The sequence below is a fragment of the Melanerpes formicivorus genome, unplaced genomic scaffold (genome assembly GCF_026170545.1).
Source record: "Melanerpes formicivorus ecotype bairdi unplaced genomic scaffold, bMelFor1.0.p_v2 SCAF_1, whole genome shotgun sequence".
NCBI classification, from domain to species: domain Eukaryota; kingdom Metazoa; phylum Chordata; class Aves; order Piciformes; family Picidae; genus Melanerpes; species Melanerpes formicivorus.
The window spans coordinates 70062995-70080451 of record NW_027142353.1 but is presented as its reverse complement, the minus strand read 5'-3'; the positions used below and the strand labels follow the sequence as shown (position 1 = coordinate 70080451).

The following is a 17457-nucleotide window of genomic DNA, read 5'->3' as shown; positions in this document are numbered from 1 at the left end:
AGAAAAGGGGAGAGAGAGAGAGGCTCATACTGAAGCCAACCAGCTGCGCTTCTGAGTGGGGAAACTCTGGACTGATTTCATGCCTTGCTTTTTATTTCATTAATACTCCATTATCTCTGAAAATGAACCTTTTGTGAAGCTCTTCTCCTAACCCTTCTTATTCCTCTTTCATGAGGTGGCTGCTGTGCAAGGGAAGAAATGGCATGAATTAAATGAACTCCAGTATAAAGCAATCTGCCAAAGTGCCCAGTGAGCAGCACTGTCACTTTAATAATTCCAGGTCAAGGGATTGCTTTCCTCGTTTTCAATCCTCTCTTAATACATGGGAGGATCAGAGGGACATTAAAGACCGTAAGACTGGGTGGCTTGCAGATAAATAAAAATGGAAGTGACTGGCCAGTGACTTCTGTTGGGTAAGAGGGGAAGGCTGTTGTCTGGTGAGGAAAACGGGACTTTTTCAGTCTGCTGTGTAGTCACCTAATGCATAGCTAGGAAAATTCATTCAAGAAGTGAAAGAAGTTAAAGAGTCACTTTGGATTGTTTTTGTCTTCCTCCTTATTTGGATTATTTGAGCGTTATTGTCCTGGTTTTGAGCATGTACAGGTGGAGTATTAAGACAGCTGCCTAGAGATGGACTGTGCCTTAATTATATTACATGAAATCTTTTAATTTTCAAACTTTGCTGCCAGAAGAGGAGTTATATTAAGGTTTTATATTGCCGAGAGACATTTTCTCTTGTATTTTTATAGATTCAAATATATTTTAAAGAAATTGAAAGGATCTCTTAAAAAAATCCAAAAGCTTCTTTTTTTTTCCTTTTCCTTTTTTTCTTTTCTTTCTTATTTGTGGGAAGCATTGGAAGTCCAATACAAGGAAACAGCAAGTATTGATAGGAACGAAGATTGAAGCTGCGTTTCCTAACTGAACTGTAAAAGTGTTTTGCAATAGATAGTTCCTGACCTCCCGAAGTGTTCCAGTAGTACCTCGTTAATAGCTGTAAATAAGTGCTTGCAGCCAGCTTCAGAAGTAGGAAGAAGAATGCCAGTCAAGAAGAAAGGTGGGCTATGAAGCTTTATGTCTCATGTTGCGTCTTCATTTTGTTAGACTGTTGATTTCTAGTGCTTTCAATTTCAATTAAACATGTTTTAATGGGGGATTGAAATAGTTTTTCTTTTGTGCTGAGGGTGGATGAGAAGTCTGTGCAGTTAGAATAATAACTTTTAAAAGTGTTTTGATGCTGTGTTTTAAGACTTGTCACATCAAATTTGGCCTCAGACAGTTATTCTGTAAAGATCGGTTATCAGAGAGCTTGAACAGACACCAAAAAAAAAAGCTTGGCATTTAATTTTGTGAGAAGCCTCTCTCAGACACGCTAATGAATTTTAAAGTCATAGGTTTGGTTTATTATCTATTCTTTGAATGTTTGGTGGAGAAACATCAGCCATTAGTAGCAGCATAAGTAAATAACAAAGTCGCAAGGCTAATATAAAATAGAAGTTGTGAGAGTTGTGTTTTGAAGGTGATTTGAACAAGTTTTTTTGTGTGATTTTAACTGACTCTGATTTCCATGCTTTAACGCAGTATAAAAACATGATCTTTATGACTGCAGGATGGCAGCATTTACAAAAAGATGACCAGCCTTAAAATTTGCCCCTTCTCTCCTGAACTTTGTGATTCGAGCAGGTATAGAAACAGCTGTGGAAGTTGTGGTTTTCAGGGTTCAAAGAAGAATTTGGGAATGTATGGGGGCAAGTTCTTATTCTGAAGAGGCACTTGCAGACCCCAGGTTGTTTTTGGTTCCACACAAATGTAACACCGATTAAAAATTTCAGAATGTGCTGATAAAATAAGTGTCATGTGAACCTTTTCTATTGGGCTCATCTATCCAGATGTCCCTGGATCTGATGATGCCAAAGCACGGGGGAAGGAGCAAAAAGTGAATGTTACACGACAGAAAAGGGAATGCAGTTGGTGTGGCTATGAATTCCATTCCTTGTAGGAACAGCCCTTTGGTATTAGTTGTGAGTTAACATTTACTGTGTAAGTAATGATGAAGCACACAGACTGCCAGAATTATTTTCGTACAGAAACCCAATAAATGAAATTTTGTGATTATATTTTAACAGATGACAGCATAGAAATGAATTGTCAAGACTAAAATATTTTAATGAATCATGCTGTCGTTCATGTGATTACAATTATGTGTAGTAAAGATGGGAATGTGTATGGAGGAGTTTTGTCCCTTAATAATTCACCCTGCTGTGCTGGCAAGGTGTCACCCTGCTGCACTGGTGAGGTTTGTGCTCTCTACCTGTTTCCAGAAGGAAAATTAAGACTGTCTTTTTATAATTTAAGTTTTTATCCTCAATTAGGCGATTTACACTCAGAATGTTTCCGTGCCGGACTGTTAGCTGTAATTCGGTGTCAAAATATTGCTGCAGGATTTTGTTTGGGTGAAATCTTATGGGCTCCTTTGTGCAGTTTGTTTGATTGAGAATCATAGCAGTCCCTTCTGGCCTTAAAAATGTCTGGGTTTACTGTTTTTTTCAACAGTGTTTGGGTCAGTCTGATGCACATCGAGCCTTTAATTTCTTCTGGTTTGTTAGGATGCGTACTTTCACCGTTTTAAAATGCAAAGTCAGGAGACCCAAGTACCTTCCTTGAAATACTCTAAACTGTCACATCCGTCAGCAAACTGAAGTTGCCAGTGTGAATGTACTTCAGTATTAAAAGGATATTGTTAAAAATGTACTTAAGCATGTAAATTGCAGGATTATGAATGTTAGCGAATCAGCAACTCTATTATTATTTTGAATAACTGAATTTCTCTCGTTCGTGCAATAGGCTTAAACTTTCTGAATGTAATCAGAAGCAGGCTGGCAACTTGAAAAATGCCAACATTAAAAAAAACAATTACGAGTGTTACAAGTAATCCATATTACTTGTATATTAGGGACCTTGAAAGGATTTTTCCTTCTTGTTTGTTGTGTTGTTTTGTTTCCCACCCCCACCCCCCCTATTTATTTACCTCATGCTTTTGACAACACTATGTTTCTCTTTTCATATTCTGTTGATGATTATTTTCCCTTTCTGGAATTCAGGTCTGCTATCTTTCCCACCCATACCATCTGTAGAAATCTCAATGGGATACTCTCTTCTAGGCTGTGCAAAAGTATGTATTTCAGCAGTAGCATTAAGGACAGGATTACCTCTCTGTCTTTCAGCATTTCTTTTATGTGTTGCTATTTTGGATTTAATCAAAATGTTCCAAAATCAGTACTGAGAAAGAGAAACCTGAAAACCCAAGTTCTAAAATAGCCTGTTATTTATCACTGGATGTTGACACAAACACTGCTTTCTTTGGCATTGATAGATTCTGGGTCTTTCCGAAGAACAGTGACTGCATTTTGGGAATTTGCCTTTGAAAGAGCTCTTACATCCAGTGCTGATCTTCAAATTTCACATAGCTTTGGACCTGATTTACACTTAGTTCACTGCTTGAGACAATGTCTGCCAAGTTGTTTTTAAAATTCTAGGCCTGTTCAGTCAGGAAAAACTCCCACAGTTTTATTAATAATAAAAATCATATAACTTAGAGGAAGTGTTGATTTATGGATGCTGGAAAAAAGGGCTTGCTCCTGGTTCTGATCATGTTTGTGTCCATATGTGGTTGCACTTGTCTGATTTCCTAGAGTGAAAGGATTTTGTTTTCTCACTTCATTCTGGAGTGCCAAATAGGGACAATATGGGAATAAATCTGAGAACTAAATAAATCCCTTATTTTCAGTTATTTTTTCTTTACTTTCACAGACTAGGACATGTTAGAATACAAATGCAACAAATTTGTGGAACTTCTTGAGGAAAGTTTCATTTCAAAGAAAAATAGTACTACCATATAGAAGAAGGGAAGTCGGGTTACTAAATTAAGGCAGATTTTTGTGTGTTTTCAGATGTCTCCTCCCTCTCCCTCCCTGAGATACTTAGCTGAACTGATACTTAGCTGAGTTCCTTACAGTTAACTGTAAGGAACTATATTTAGTTCTGTAATCGTTTATATTTTTTATTTATCTACAGAATAGGGCATAAAATGTTACTGTAATTCATTCATGTCTTTTACAGTGATGGAAAGAACTAATTAAATCCATGCCTCTCTGTGAAAGAGACCAGATTCCAGTTTTGGAGCTCTGCTTGTGATTCATGCAGAGGTGGCAAGAACCCCCACATCTAGATGCCTGGCTGCGCATGTGCTTCTAAACTAACCCTGTCATCATCTTTACACATCTAGCAGTGTCTAGGCAGTGAAAGATACTTGAATGTTGAGTTTTGTGTTTCGCTCATCCCACTTTCTGTCTCTGAGAGTGAGAGGAGTTGCATCTCCATCTGAGTGAAACCTCTGATCTCTTATCAATATCATCTTGACTTACCTTGTAGCCCATTTATAAAGGCATGTGGATTCTGTTTGTCATGGAATAGGTTTCTTCATCATAGCACTTATACAAAGAAATGCTTTCAAGGACATATTTTATTAAGCACATCAGTGCCAAGAATTAAAAAGTCAATCTCATCCCATGTGGACTAATTCTGTGCCCTTTAGAGGAAACTGACAGATAGACTTTATGAAATGCTAGATTTTTGTAGTGGTAATGCTACCTTTATGTGGCTGGTTCTGTTGAAAGGAAGAGGTCTAAAACGACTCAGCAAGAGCTTTTAAAGCAAAGCTCATGAAGGACCAGGCAAAGCTAGCTCAAATAATGCATTTGGATTCTTCATGTCCTAAATCTCTTTAAAACTTGCAGCTTCTTTTCAGGTGTCAAGATTTAAATTCAGGATCACAACTTTTTGTGCCCAAAAATCTTTCTGATTTGTAGGATCCTTACAGTGGGAAATCCAGCACATATTGGAGGTCTTTGTTTCACTTTTACAGGATTTTTGTCCTTCCAGTTGCTGAAATACATGGCTAGAAGGCCACATGCTTCTCTTCAAGTTCGGTTTAACGACCTCTCAATTTTGACAGTGAATTAAGTGGGAGCAGTGCAAAGCTGTAGGCTATGTTTACAGACTGTGGAAAGAACATTCTTTAATTTTCCAAGAGTTAAACAAGTTGTAGAAAATCACTATCTGAACTTTGCCAGCTTTCACCAGAAATCTTTGATTTAAAGATGTAGCTGCTTTTATGGCAGTAATCATTTTTCAGCCAGACGTTGTTTCCTCTGTGAGAAACAGGGAGATACTTTGCACACAAAAGGACATTATGCAGAGCAAGTGTTAATTGTATAAATGCAGTCTGCAATGCTAAATGGGCTCAGGACTGGGAATAGTGAAATTTCTATTATTTTTCCACCACTATTCTGGTATTTCTCAGCTGTTTAATGCAGATCCATCCCATTTAAGTTGCCTTACCTAAGGAAGGTTTTCAGCTTGTTGTCCTGGAGGGCTGCTTTGGTCATGAGAGAGAGATCCACAACATCTGCATTGTCTTCTTGACAACTGTTATCTTCTCTATTCCCACTGAGGGAACATAGAGTGATCACACTAGCTCACTTGTCTCAGCTGGACAATGTCTCAGTCTCTCGTATAAATTTTAGTGGGAAAAGCATCTCCTTATCTGAGATATTTATGAGAGCTGATGTTTTGTGTTCTATGAGTGCTATAAATTCATTACTTTGTTATTTTTGTGAGGGAAAAATGTTATAAAAATGATTGTACTGTGAGTCACTAGAACTGGAGGCAACCACAGTGTTGATGAAGACACAAAAGACAGCTGTTCATCCTTTCCCCGTTAAGTGCATATTGCATTCAGAAGTAGCAATGGTGTCTAGCATTATAAGCATATTTTTTCCTTCTTACCTTCTTTCTTCCTGAATTTGTTCCAGATGGCCAAGTTAGATGTCAGAGGATGACCACAGAGAAAAAGCTGAATTTGTAACCAATGGCCAAATGTAATAAAAGATGATTTTGTAATCGCTGCTTCAGCAAAATGTGAAAAATGTGCCTTACTCATATTTGCTTAGTTTGGTTAGGTCATGCTAGGTCCTTGCTTTTTACAGTTATTTAAGGTCTGTTTCACTGTTGTGTGTTCTTCTACTTACTGTAGACCAAACAGTGCCAAACAAGATCTTTATAAAAAGTAAACATCATATTTTCCCTTAACATACCCATCCCAGAAACAGACAGTAAAGCTGCCTTGACCTGATGGGTGATGAAAGTAGTAACTAACATACAAAACAGTTGAAGAAACTATTTGCTTTTTAATGGGTGTGGTCCAGAAGAGCTTTTGGTGGCATTAAACTCTGTTTCCCAAGACAAGTTAGTGCAAATGCCCTTAAGTCTGTCTTCACTTTTGGGATGAAGAGATCCATTCTTCCTCCAAACCATGTTTATCAAGGAATTGAAGCATGTAGAGATTCCTGGAAAGAGGGAATTGAGACAGTCAATCATTTTACAAGCAGAAACCAGTATTTTCTGGAGTACAATGCTCTTCTTTCCCCTGGCTGTATGACACATATCACATACTGTAGTGGAATATTTCAGCTGGGGGTGTTGTGCACTGCAGTAGTACTGCCTTGCAGATAGATGCTGGCTGAACTGTGCTTTTAACAAAAAAAAACCAAACAAGGCACTACAAACAAACACCAAACTTTGCAGGTCTGCAGCTTCAGTTGGCTAATGTCCAAAATGTAAAAATCATTTTTCATTGTTGCATGGAGGCACATATTTTATTTGTTAACTCAGGGGCTTTAGAATAATACAAAGGTTCTTAAATAAAATATTCCAATATGAATGTGAGAAAAATGTAAAACCATAATGCATATTGTGGAAATAAATAAAGGTAATTCAACCTCATTCCATTTTTTTTGTTTGTTTTTTTCATTTTGCATCACTACAAGGATGTTAGTGTTACTGAATTAGAGATCAATTTACTTAATTCCACACTGTTTTCTTTCATCTGACATAATACTTCTTTATGAGTTTGGAATGTATTTATTTCTGAACAGACATCTCTTTTCTAGCTTTCTCTCTTATTCCAGTGTTCACTTTTATGTTAATTTTGATGTTGAATATTCTCTTAAAGTAAACCAAAGCAAACACACCAGCAGTATTAAGTGCATAACTCCTGGATTTCACTCTTGCAACAAGACATCAGTTCCACTAGTTTTGTGTATGACACAATTAAATTGTAAGCTTTTCAAAGCAGGGCTCTTCAAAGATTTTATGCTGTTAAAAGGTCAATTTGCGTTTATTCTGCTGCATAAATAAGGTTTTCATTTGGTACTACATCATTTGGGGGGTGTGTGTTGTGGCTTCATTTATCATTCGTTGTATTTGCATTGTTGATGTGATGTTAGCATTGGTACACCTGGATTTTTACAGGGACACTTGAAAGGCAGGAACAAGAAGTTCAGGTGAAGCTACTTATATGTGTAGGGTCTCTGTAGTTTTAGAAAAAGTCCCAAGGCCCTGGAATCTGCTTGCTGTGGTGTCTGAGGCACGAGCAGTCTGTGTAGCCAGGCCACGAAATGTGAGAAAAGATCACAGACAGAAAGGCCCCAAATAACCTTCAACATTGCTATGAAAAAAAGATCTGACTAAAAAAGGAGTGACCCTGGTGGGATGAGCGGCTGATGCCAGCAGTTGCTAAGACCCTTCTGTGGTCCTTGAACAGAGGGGTGTGGTAGGAAGAATCCAGGTCCCAGGTGGGCCGCTGATAAAGAAGAAATCAGTGGGGACTCTTCGTTCTGCGGTAAAGTGTGATGCATAAAATCAACTGATTATACACCAACTACTAAGTATTTTGTCAGGATAAAATTGTAGTTTACAGGAAGGGATGAGTAGAGGGGTATCTGAGGGACTGCAGGGGTCAGATATGCCCCTCTGGGGGCACTAAAGCAGGAATGCAGTTTGGTTTTCAAGATGCTTTCTGATAAGCAGGAATGCTGGAGAAATATTTGTGATTTTATGCTGTACTGGCCACTAACTGATCTTTACATAGTTATCCTATTCCTAGAGTAAGTTTAGTTAACCTAGTTTGAAGGAATATATTGAAAACTAAACCAAAACAAAAACAAAACAAGCCAAAAGCAAAAACATAAAGGCAGCAGTTTAACAGAATAGAAGGTGACATGTTGCAAGATCAAGTGTGAAGATACTTAGACAACAAATTTATGTTGCAGCTAATCATCACTGAGAACTAATTTTTTTCTTAAGGAACCAATTTTCTTTACAGTAAATGAGAAAAAAGTCTGCTTCGTTAAAAACAAACAAACAATCAAATCCAAGCACTCTTCATTGTCATCCCTTTCCTGGACACTTCTTCATGCACCAGTCAGTATTCTGTGGCATTACCACTTCTTCAGCTGGCATTTAGAGTTTGTGATTTAAGATTTTATTTTTTTATTGTTATTTCAATAAAAGAGTAAGAGGCTTTGGAAATGTAAACCACGTACAAAAGTTGCAGGAGGTGGAACTGTTGAGACTGGGAAATAGGAGACTGAACAAGGGAGGAACATGACAAGTCACACAATGTAGAAGAGGCTATAAAGGGAATAATAGTAGTTTGCTTTCCGTATCAACTTCCGGAGGACAAGAAGCATTGTCTCTATTTATAACAAAACCAACAACAAAACAAACAAACAAACAAATTATATAGTGGAAAAAAAATCACTGGAACTTTTAAGCACTGAAATTAGATGATGAGGAAACTTGTAGACTTTGTGGGAAGTACCAGTGCACTAGGCAGCTATGGGATGGGTACAGCTTCTGCCACTTCATCATTGCCTTTTGCACTGGCCTTTTGTGCAACTGCTTAACACCATTCAGGGCAGAGCTGCCTCCCTCTCACTCTAGTCCAGTTTCCCTTAGCATTTGGATACTTGGTTTCCTCTTAATATAGCTGAGTATACGATTACCTTGTTCTGTGAACTTTGCTGTTGTACTTGCATAACAGTTCTTCTAACAGAATATCTGCCCCATTTCTTGTCTACTAACAGAATCAAGATCTAGAATAACATCACTTCAGAACTAAAACTCTTCCTAAGTTTGTGTTTTGCAGGAAAGCAGTCTGTGCAAATAATTCTTCAAGGCTACAGCTAATTTAGGAATGTTGCACTTCCTTTTACAGTTACAGGAGGGTGAGGGCAACTCAAAATGCAACCTTAACTTTAAATATCGCTTACTGAAAGCACCTCTCCACTGGCCCAAGATTAATCTTCACAGACCATGTGATGGTCTCCTTGGTATGCTGATGTGGTTCCTAAAAGCTGAAGTAAACGTGCCTGATGATTCCTTAAATGATGAAACCGTGTTTTTTTCATCCATTTGTTTTCCCTAGCAGGACAGAAGATGCGTTTACGTGCCATGTGTACATACAGGAGCTATTATATTTAACCCTTTTGCTTGTTTGTTGTGAGTGCTCATCACACTGTGTCACATACATAGTGCCTTATGTTTCCTCAAGGTTGCGTAAGCCATAGGTTGCCTTTTCTTGATAGTTCTTTTAAAGTCCTCTTGCAGATACGAGTGGCCTGACATGCTGAGAACTTTCTGGATTGTACAGGGCCACATATTCCCTGTCTATTCTCCAACTGTGCAAGCGGCTAGATTAATTTGCCTCTTGCGTTTGTATGTATATATTTTATGATTGTCATCTAATAATTCTCAAGCCTTTTGAAGCATGGGAGCCTATAGCTTGTGTCTTTCTCAGCTACCTTACTGTTTCCTGTATTTCTTAGTAAAATTTTACTTGCTTACACCTCCTCTGTGTGTACAGAACACTGCATATTAACAGGATTTATTCCTTGGTGTTGTCTGTTGTGTGTGAAGGTTAAGGAAGGTAAATGAGTTACTGATGGCTTTGGCTTGGATCAGTCCCAAGGCAGGTTGCCTGAAAATTTCTTACAAACTTCTGCATCCTGATCTATAACAACTCATTCTAATTTTTTGAGCTTTCCAGAGCAAAGAATCAAATCAAGTGATTTGCTCAGATTTTTGTCAGTGGTCATCTAAATGAAGGTGTGAACTCTCCAAAAGTAACAGGAGTTCTTCAGATCCTTTTCCTAACTTACTGAAGTTCACTCAGAAAACTTCCTTCCTCTCTTTCCTGGTGTTCTGGTTACATTTCTCACTTCTATTTTGGCTGCTATGGTTTACCTCCCCCATTCTTTATGCCTTTTCCAGCTTTAGTGCCCTACATTTTTTGCAGTCCTGGTTCTCCGAAAGCTGGAAAGAGTATTCTGCAATGTGTTGGCACGTTTGTCTTTAAAAAGTAATCTATGCCATGGACTTGGCAAGACAGAAAATAATCAAAATCTCAGTAAAGGGAGGAGATACAATTAAAAAAAGAAAGGGGGGAGGGGGGGAAGAAAACAACAACAAACAATCAACCCCAAGGAAACCAAAATCCCATCATCTTATCTTGATTGCCCATTGGAATGGGCTGCCCAGGGAGGTGGTGGAGTCGCCGTCATTGGAGGTGTTCAGAAGGAGACTTGATGGGGTGCTTGGTGCCATGGGTTAGCTGTTTGGGTGGGTTGGATTGGTTGATGGGTTGGACGCGATGATCTTGAAGGTCTCTTCCAAGCTGGTTTGGTTTATTCTATTTATTCTAAATAACTGAGATCTCGGCTAGTATTAAACATCTCTGACTGACTGAACAATAGTATTTTCCATCTAAGTCAACGTTTTTCCATGCTATTGCACCCCAAAAGTCTATTTATTCACAAATGCTGATGCCAGGGGGTGGAAAGGAATGCAAATATGATCCTAAACTTACCAACAGACTGTTGTAGATCTGGATGGTGTTCTCTGAGATGCTGTAGCTGCTATGGCCTTGTGCTGGTACAGGGCACAGTTAAACAGCTGCTTGTGATTTCATGCCTGTGCAAGACAGAAGTTTCTTATTCTTGCTGAATTTGGAATCATGTTTACTTTCTATCTCCATCTTCTGAGTTACTTTGCTTCCTAGCAGGAGCTGGATGACAGACTCACCCTTGTGGAAGGCAACAACAGCTATCAACAGACTTGCAGGTGGTTCAAAGCATAGTAATTTGCCTGCAATTGGCCTGCTGGCCAATATTTGTATACAGACCCCTGTAAACTTTGGCCTGTGTGGCTTTGTTGTGGCCAGAAGGATCTCTGAAGGCTTGAAAATAAGTACGTAACAGCATCTATCTAAATTGTGTGGTGCTTCCATCATCTGTTTCTTTGTTCTGAGTGATCATCATTCAACATACGCTGGTTTAAGGAGTCTCAGAAAAGAAAGTTCCTTGGAGAGTGATTTTGAATCAGTTTTATCTTTCTTGTATAGTTTCAGTGAATTCTTTTAGACCTTTTCCAATTTAATTATTGAAATTCATAGACATTCCTGAATTATCTTCAGATCTAATATATTTAGTTCATCCAAAGGATAAATTATTTTAACAACATCTGGGAGATAGTTAGGAAAACTGCTTCTGGGATCCTATAGGTGTTTCAGTGGACATCATGTTGAACTGCCGTGCGCAGGCATGGCTGTTGTTCTCTGTCCCATATGAAGGCACAGTATGTATCAAAGACTTTCTAATCAACACAACTGTCTCCACACCAGCAGAGGTACGGTGTTTCAACTCTAGCACTACTGTTTAAATGCTGCAGTAAGTATAATTGGATGAACTCATATGGCATGGTAGTGATGTCCAGTCCTGCTGCCTTCAAGCCAGCACAATTCCCAAGGGTGTTTATATTTTAAGTAAATAGTTGAGCATTGGATCTACAGGATCAAACTAATCATAGAATGTCCATGTATACCATGGAGTTTGTTCCTCTGTAGTGCTGCAGTTGTTTAGGCCAGTGTAAAGTGTACTTAAAATAATGACATTTTGACTTCACAGCATACATATGCCTTTCTTTCTGGATGTCCTCACAAGCACTACTCTTCTGTACCATGTAAGCATGTAACTCAGTTTTTCTATGCACAATTCCCCTAAGATTTCCAGTCAACTAAACATCTTCTTGTAATGAAAAGCAGTGTCCACCTGTAACACTGTAAAAACAAAGTTCAGATTTTTTTCTGTTTCTCCTTGCCTATATGAAGTTTTGGTGATTGTAAAATGTGTTTGCAAAGAATGAAAACCTGACAAAGACATAGAAATAAAGCAGAAGTAGAAATTAAACCTTCTTTTAGGTATTGCAAGTGACATCCAGATCTCGGTTGTAGACTCTGAAATGTAGCTAAGATAGAATTGATTTTGGCATGGTTTTATCAAAGTAGGTGATAAATTTATTGCAGAATTTCCTTTCTTGCTTTTCAATATGTGTCATTATGGTGTTTAGTTTCTCACATGTTTAGCTTACATTTTACGAGCAATGCTTTAGGAAATATTTTATTTTTTGGGTGCGGATTTAATTTCTCCTGCTATATAATGCACATTACTCTGTATCTGCTTTTATATATGGCTTCATTTCTTCTTGCTGGTACACCTGAAATACCTTCTCTCTCTACATTTTATTGAACCTACATTCTGTTAAAATATCACCTGGGTTGTGTTAACAAGGCATTTTCTAGATAATTTTGTAATTTGTTTCATCAGATGTATAAGCATTTCCCCAGCAGACTTTTTTGGCTCTGTAGTATAACTTTTTATTAGGGAGCTTTAAAAATCTACATTCTATAAAAATATGTCTATAAAGTGTGGTGGCTATAATGTGTGGATTATTCTCTGAAATTCTCATCTGGAATAATAACTCCAAGGAAAGAATTATTTGTTTTGTTTCATATATAGATCAATACATTAATTTAAGCAGAGATTCTATAGAAGAAAATGTGAATCATTTCTCCTGTGGTAAAACTTGACGTTGTTGGAGGGAGGAAACCAGTTTTCCAAAGAAATCCAATAAGCAAAGTTACTGAACCACAGTTTAGTTCCAGTGTCACATATCTCTGATTTGTTGCATTGTAGGAAATTGCCTATTGCCTGATCAGTAACATAAGCCACAAACATTTGTGAACTGGCTAAAAAATTACAGAGTGTTGAAGCAGTAAAATTTACAGAAGTGATTGTTAGTTTAACTGATAACTTGGACAAGGTACTGTAGGAGTATAAAACCTGGTTTATCCTTAAAGAATTTTTTCTTATTACTGTATTAAGATGTTCTGAGTATGATTTATTTAAACAAAATAGTGCTGCGTATACTGTGTAGAATATACCTGAGTTGTTGTAGGACTGTGTGTTCTAAATGGTTCTTGTCAAAGTCATCTTTCAAAGCCAACAGGAACAATTTTAAAACAGTGTCAAAATATGCAAAGAAAAAATAGAACAATGTCCTGTAGACCCCATGGGATGCAGCTGATACTGACTTTTCCGTGATCTTTTGTTTTCAAAGGACCTACTCAGAATCAACATGGAGGCCCACAGCTTCAAATATTAAATTGTGTATTCAATGCATTTGTAGACTTGCTTCAATTTGCTTTTGGTATCAGTGATGCCGTAGAACAGAGGCCCTTTTTGGTTATGTTTATACTCCATCTGTAAGGTATATTTTGGCTGCTAAAAATTAACCATGTGCTCTGTTAGATATTGTAACCCTGTACATGCAGTGATTCAGTTCTTCATGAAAACTACCAGTCTGTCATTCTTCCTGATGGGAAGAATGTGTGGGAATTCAGCCTCAGAAACCTTGCTTTAATTTGGGTGGCTGGGAATGCGGGTCTTATTTGACTATGGTGCCACAATCCAAGCAGTCAGTTCTTGCAGCCAAATATTATTTAAGCTTTTTAGCTGTCAGACAGCCCCAAAAGGCAAAGTACTGGATGTCCTCATCTGCTTTGGCTATAACTGGGAGTTGAAGATGGTTATTGGAGAGATTATTTAGTATTCTTCAGGCATGTAATATTACTGTATTATTTTGTAGTTTTGTTTGGCTGTTGTGCAGAGGTATGAATGTTGTGTGGCAGTGATGAACAGGATTATGTGTCATCATGCTAAATACTCTACAAATCCTTATGAAGATGTAGCCCCAAGGAAATAATAACCAGTAAAGTTGGTAAAAAAGGCTGAAAGTTGCTTTTTTGAAAGCCTAATATTAGTGCCAAGATGACTGGAAATTTGAATAGTCTCCATGAGCCTCATGGCTTCTCAGGAGTGTTCCAGTAACCACAGTTACACAGCTCTCCTCCTGAAACCAGAACATTAGTGGTGGCTTTCAGTCACCTGGAGGTGACTGGATCTCGCAGCACATGCGACCTGCCACAGGTTATTGGGAAAATGGGATACAGTGCTGCCAAATGCAGTTGTGCAGGAAAAAGCTGCAGCGCTATGCAGAAGCTTAGAAAGTGAGTAAAAGTTAATGTATCCTATTAAAGCTAGAGAGGAAAATTAGGCCCAAAGATAATTGCTTGATCTGGGATTTAGCCAGGATTTAGATTTAACACTAAACTGCTCTCTGTTGCTGGTTGCTCAATTTGTAGTGCTTAGGACTGTTTTGGGGTCAACCAGAAGCAGACTTTTTTTCAGCTTGCTGAGTTGAAAAATAATTTTATGAAAAGAAAAACACTGCTTATACCCCCAAAGGATGCTACTTTTTAAAGCTGTGTTTTAAAATAAGAATCATGCACTTTAGGGAAGGAATGAAGGAGGGGATGTCAGCACACTTCACCAAGTGACTAAGAGGAAGTGATAGGACATCTCTCTGGCGTTGAGTAAGGACTCAAATCTTATTGTCCTGATTGCTCATACCGTCTGCTATTGAAAAGTGTCCTCAGTACTGGATACGCCTTGCAGTGTTTTCGCACTACTTTCTGCTGCTTCACTTTAGTATAAACAATCATGTATTCATTGCATATTCCTCAGGAGTATGTGAGTGCCTGATTCCGATCCATGCTTTGAGTTATTAACTAATGATCTTATTGAGATCAGCCAGAGCTCTCAGTATATAAATGAAAGGACTGACTGGCATCACAGGTGAGTCAGACATAGTCACAAGGTCCGTGAAAGATGTGATGTGACTGGGGATTTCAAGGGAAAAAATGTTATCTATTCCCAACTAGGTTTTTTTGGAATATCCTAACAATATTCTGTTTGTTTTGAGACTGTGCTTTTGTTTTGGGTGGGAGCCCAGCCCAGGTGTTAAGTCCTGGTCTTTAAAAGAGCTGATCTCTCTCTGCAAGCTATACCTGGGTCCTAAGTGCACTAGAGGCTTTAGTTGAAAACAAAGCAATTCCCCTACCCTTACTGCTGCAGGAACAGCTCTCATAGAAAGAAGGGGTTCCTCTTGGAGACCTCCTCAAGGTGGGATTGCAAGAGAGAACTGTGAACTTCTTCACTGTATAAGAGTCTGCACTGCTATAAAATGTTCCTTAATCTTCATGTGTATACATATTTTATATGTGTGTGTGCACACATAAATGCTTATTAAAATACTATTCCTTTTTATTCTTTGTATTTTCCTTTCCTCTGATAAAATGTTTGTGACCAGCTGGAATTTCTGAAAAGAAAGAAAAAACATTCTAATTTTCTTAAACATTAATAATTGATTAAATATGTCCTCTCTTTAATTGGAGAATGCTATCAACTTACAGAATACAAGTCACGTCTCTGCCCTTATTGTGAACTCGTCAATTGTCACACCACAAGGCCCACACTACAGGGATTGTGTTCAAGATCCTTGGATGGACAAAGACAATAATCTTTTATATAGTGAACAAAAGGTCTGTCAGTTGTTTAGAAAAAAGACGGATAAAAGCAGTTTGTTTTGTCTTTCCAAGCCTTTTTGCAGCACTTCATCGAGTTTACCTAAGGAGTCTAGAACTCTTCTGGTAGGGAAGCTTGCAGTGAACGCTACTGTAAGAGATTTAGATAGAGACACTTACTTCACTGCAAATTTTTGTTTGTTTGTTATGTTTGATTCTTTTTTACTATTTGGTAATCATATTGCAAGCTTGAGGCAATATAATTACAAAAGTGAGTGCAGAGATCTCAGTGTTACATTTGTATGTGTGTAGACATTTTTGTGAGCTAGTTAGGGGAAAGGTCAAGTCTGATTCTCCATTTTCCTCTGGGTTTTTTTGTGTGCGTAAGATGGCGATGTTTGGATTTCATACAATTTTATATGACATTCACATTCTTGACAAATAACTACCTAGAGATAATAGCTGTAGGAGAAATAAAGCTCTGTTTCTCTGGACTCTTACAGAGAAGCTGGACTGCTACATTTGAGCCAACGCATGAATGACAAAGTCTGCTATCAAAGTCTCATTTTTACCAAAGATGTAGATAGTAATTTTGTGTACCGAGGGAGCAGAAAAAGACCACACTGTTGGACATTTGCCTTTTAGATACGCATTTGCTATTCACAGAACAGAGAATTGAGTGCTACAGATGCAAAGCAAACACTTTCCTGTCTTCTCTGAATATGTTTTAAGGCCAATTTTACTGCATGGGTATCCATAACAGTTATTGTCTATAGTTTTGTAGCTTCTGCAAATTGTAATTTGGTCCAAACTCCATTGCTTCCAGCTGGTTTTGGATAAATGCTTGTTGTTAGTCTCTCCATTTTACCCATGTTGCTCATTGCATAGAACTAACGACAGAATGCAACAACATCTGTAACAAATGTTTCTTACATGTGTGGACAATGCCTTTAGAAATGTGAAATGATTATCTGAGTGTTTAAGTACTTCACAGAGCCAATGAATGACTTTTTTGGGATACTTGTTTATTTTTAGATACTGACCGAGCTTTGGTGCTGCTGGAAGAATACTGTAAGAAATTAAGGAAGCCAGAAGAGCAGCAACTGAAAAAAGCCATCAGAAAGGTGATGGGCATCTTTAAAAGCAGCTTGTTTCAGGCACTTCTCGGTAGGTACTAATATTTAATACTAGATATATGCTCTTGAAGGCCAGAGCTAGGTCAGACCCAGTAATTTATTGGTCATGATTGAATTTGTGCTTGCAATGGAACACCACATTGAGATTATCCTTCAAGGTTCTTTGCAGGGAAACTCATTGTACTGATATTCCAAAAGTATTACTTATAGTACAAGAAAGAGTAACAAAAACTCATGCAAGATAAGGCATTGAATGATTATTCCTAATCCTTGCTGCTTTCCTTTGTTTAATGGAAGTTAGTGAACTGGAGCAGGAAATAACTGTTTATGCAAAGTGGAAGATGAAGCCCTTTCCACACATGTAAATGGCTAAAGTTTAATTTATTTCAGTGCACCAGGTAACATCTACAATCTTGGTGTCTTTTGCATTCTATTTTTTGTGCAAAGTGCTAGCCAAAGAAACAGATAAACAAGTCAGGAAAAATGGTCAAGGACACAGTGAAACTTTGGCAGAATGTTCCCATTCATGTGATATTGCAGTGTTCAAGTAGATGTGCTGACGTGTTGCTCAGTCTTTCTTCCATTGACTTGAAAGTGTTCATTTTGTCTTATAAATGATGGTGTTTGTCAAAACCAAGCACTTGGGTTTTTTGAGCTTTA

General features: G+C 37.9%; 1 protein-coding gene across 15 annotated transcripts in view; it reads left to right on the top strand.

The window, feature by feature from the left end:
* DLG2 (discs large MAGUK scaffold protein 2) overlaps positions 1–17457 on the top strand; it is a 1097405-nt gene that overhangs the window by 859 nt on the left and 1079089 nt on the right. For 11 of the 15 annotated variants that reach the window (XM_068146173.1, XM_068146144.1, XM_068146213.1 and 8 more), the window contains exons 2-3: positions 3–1057; positions 16697–16828. In XM_068146173.1, the coding sequence (XP_068002274.1) occupies positions 1039–1057; positions 16697–16828 (151 nt within the window). In that variant the 5' untranslated portion in view covers positions 3–1038. Of the gene's footprint in view, positions 1–2; positions 1058–16696; positions 16829–17457 lie in introns of those variants that run through there. The other 4 variants (XM_068146154.1, XM_068146231.1, XM_068146241.1 and 1 more) reach the window with 4 other exon arrangements.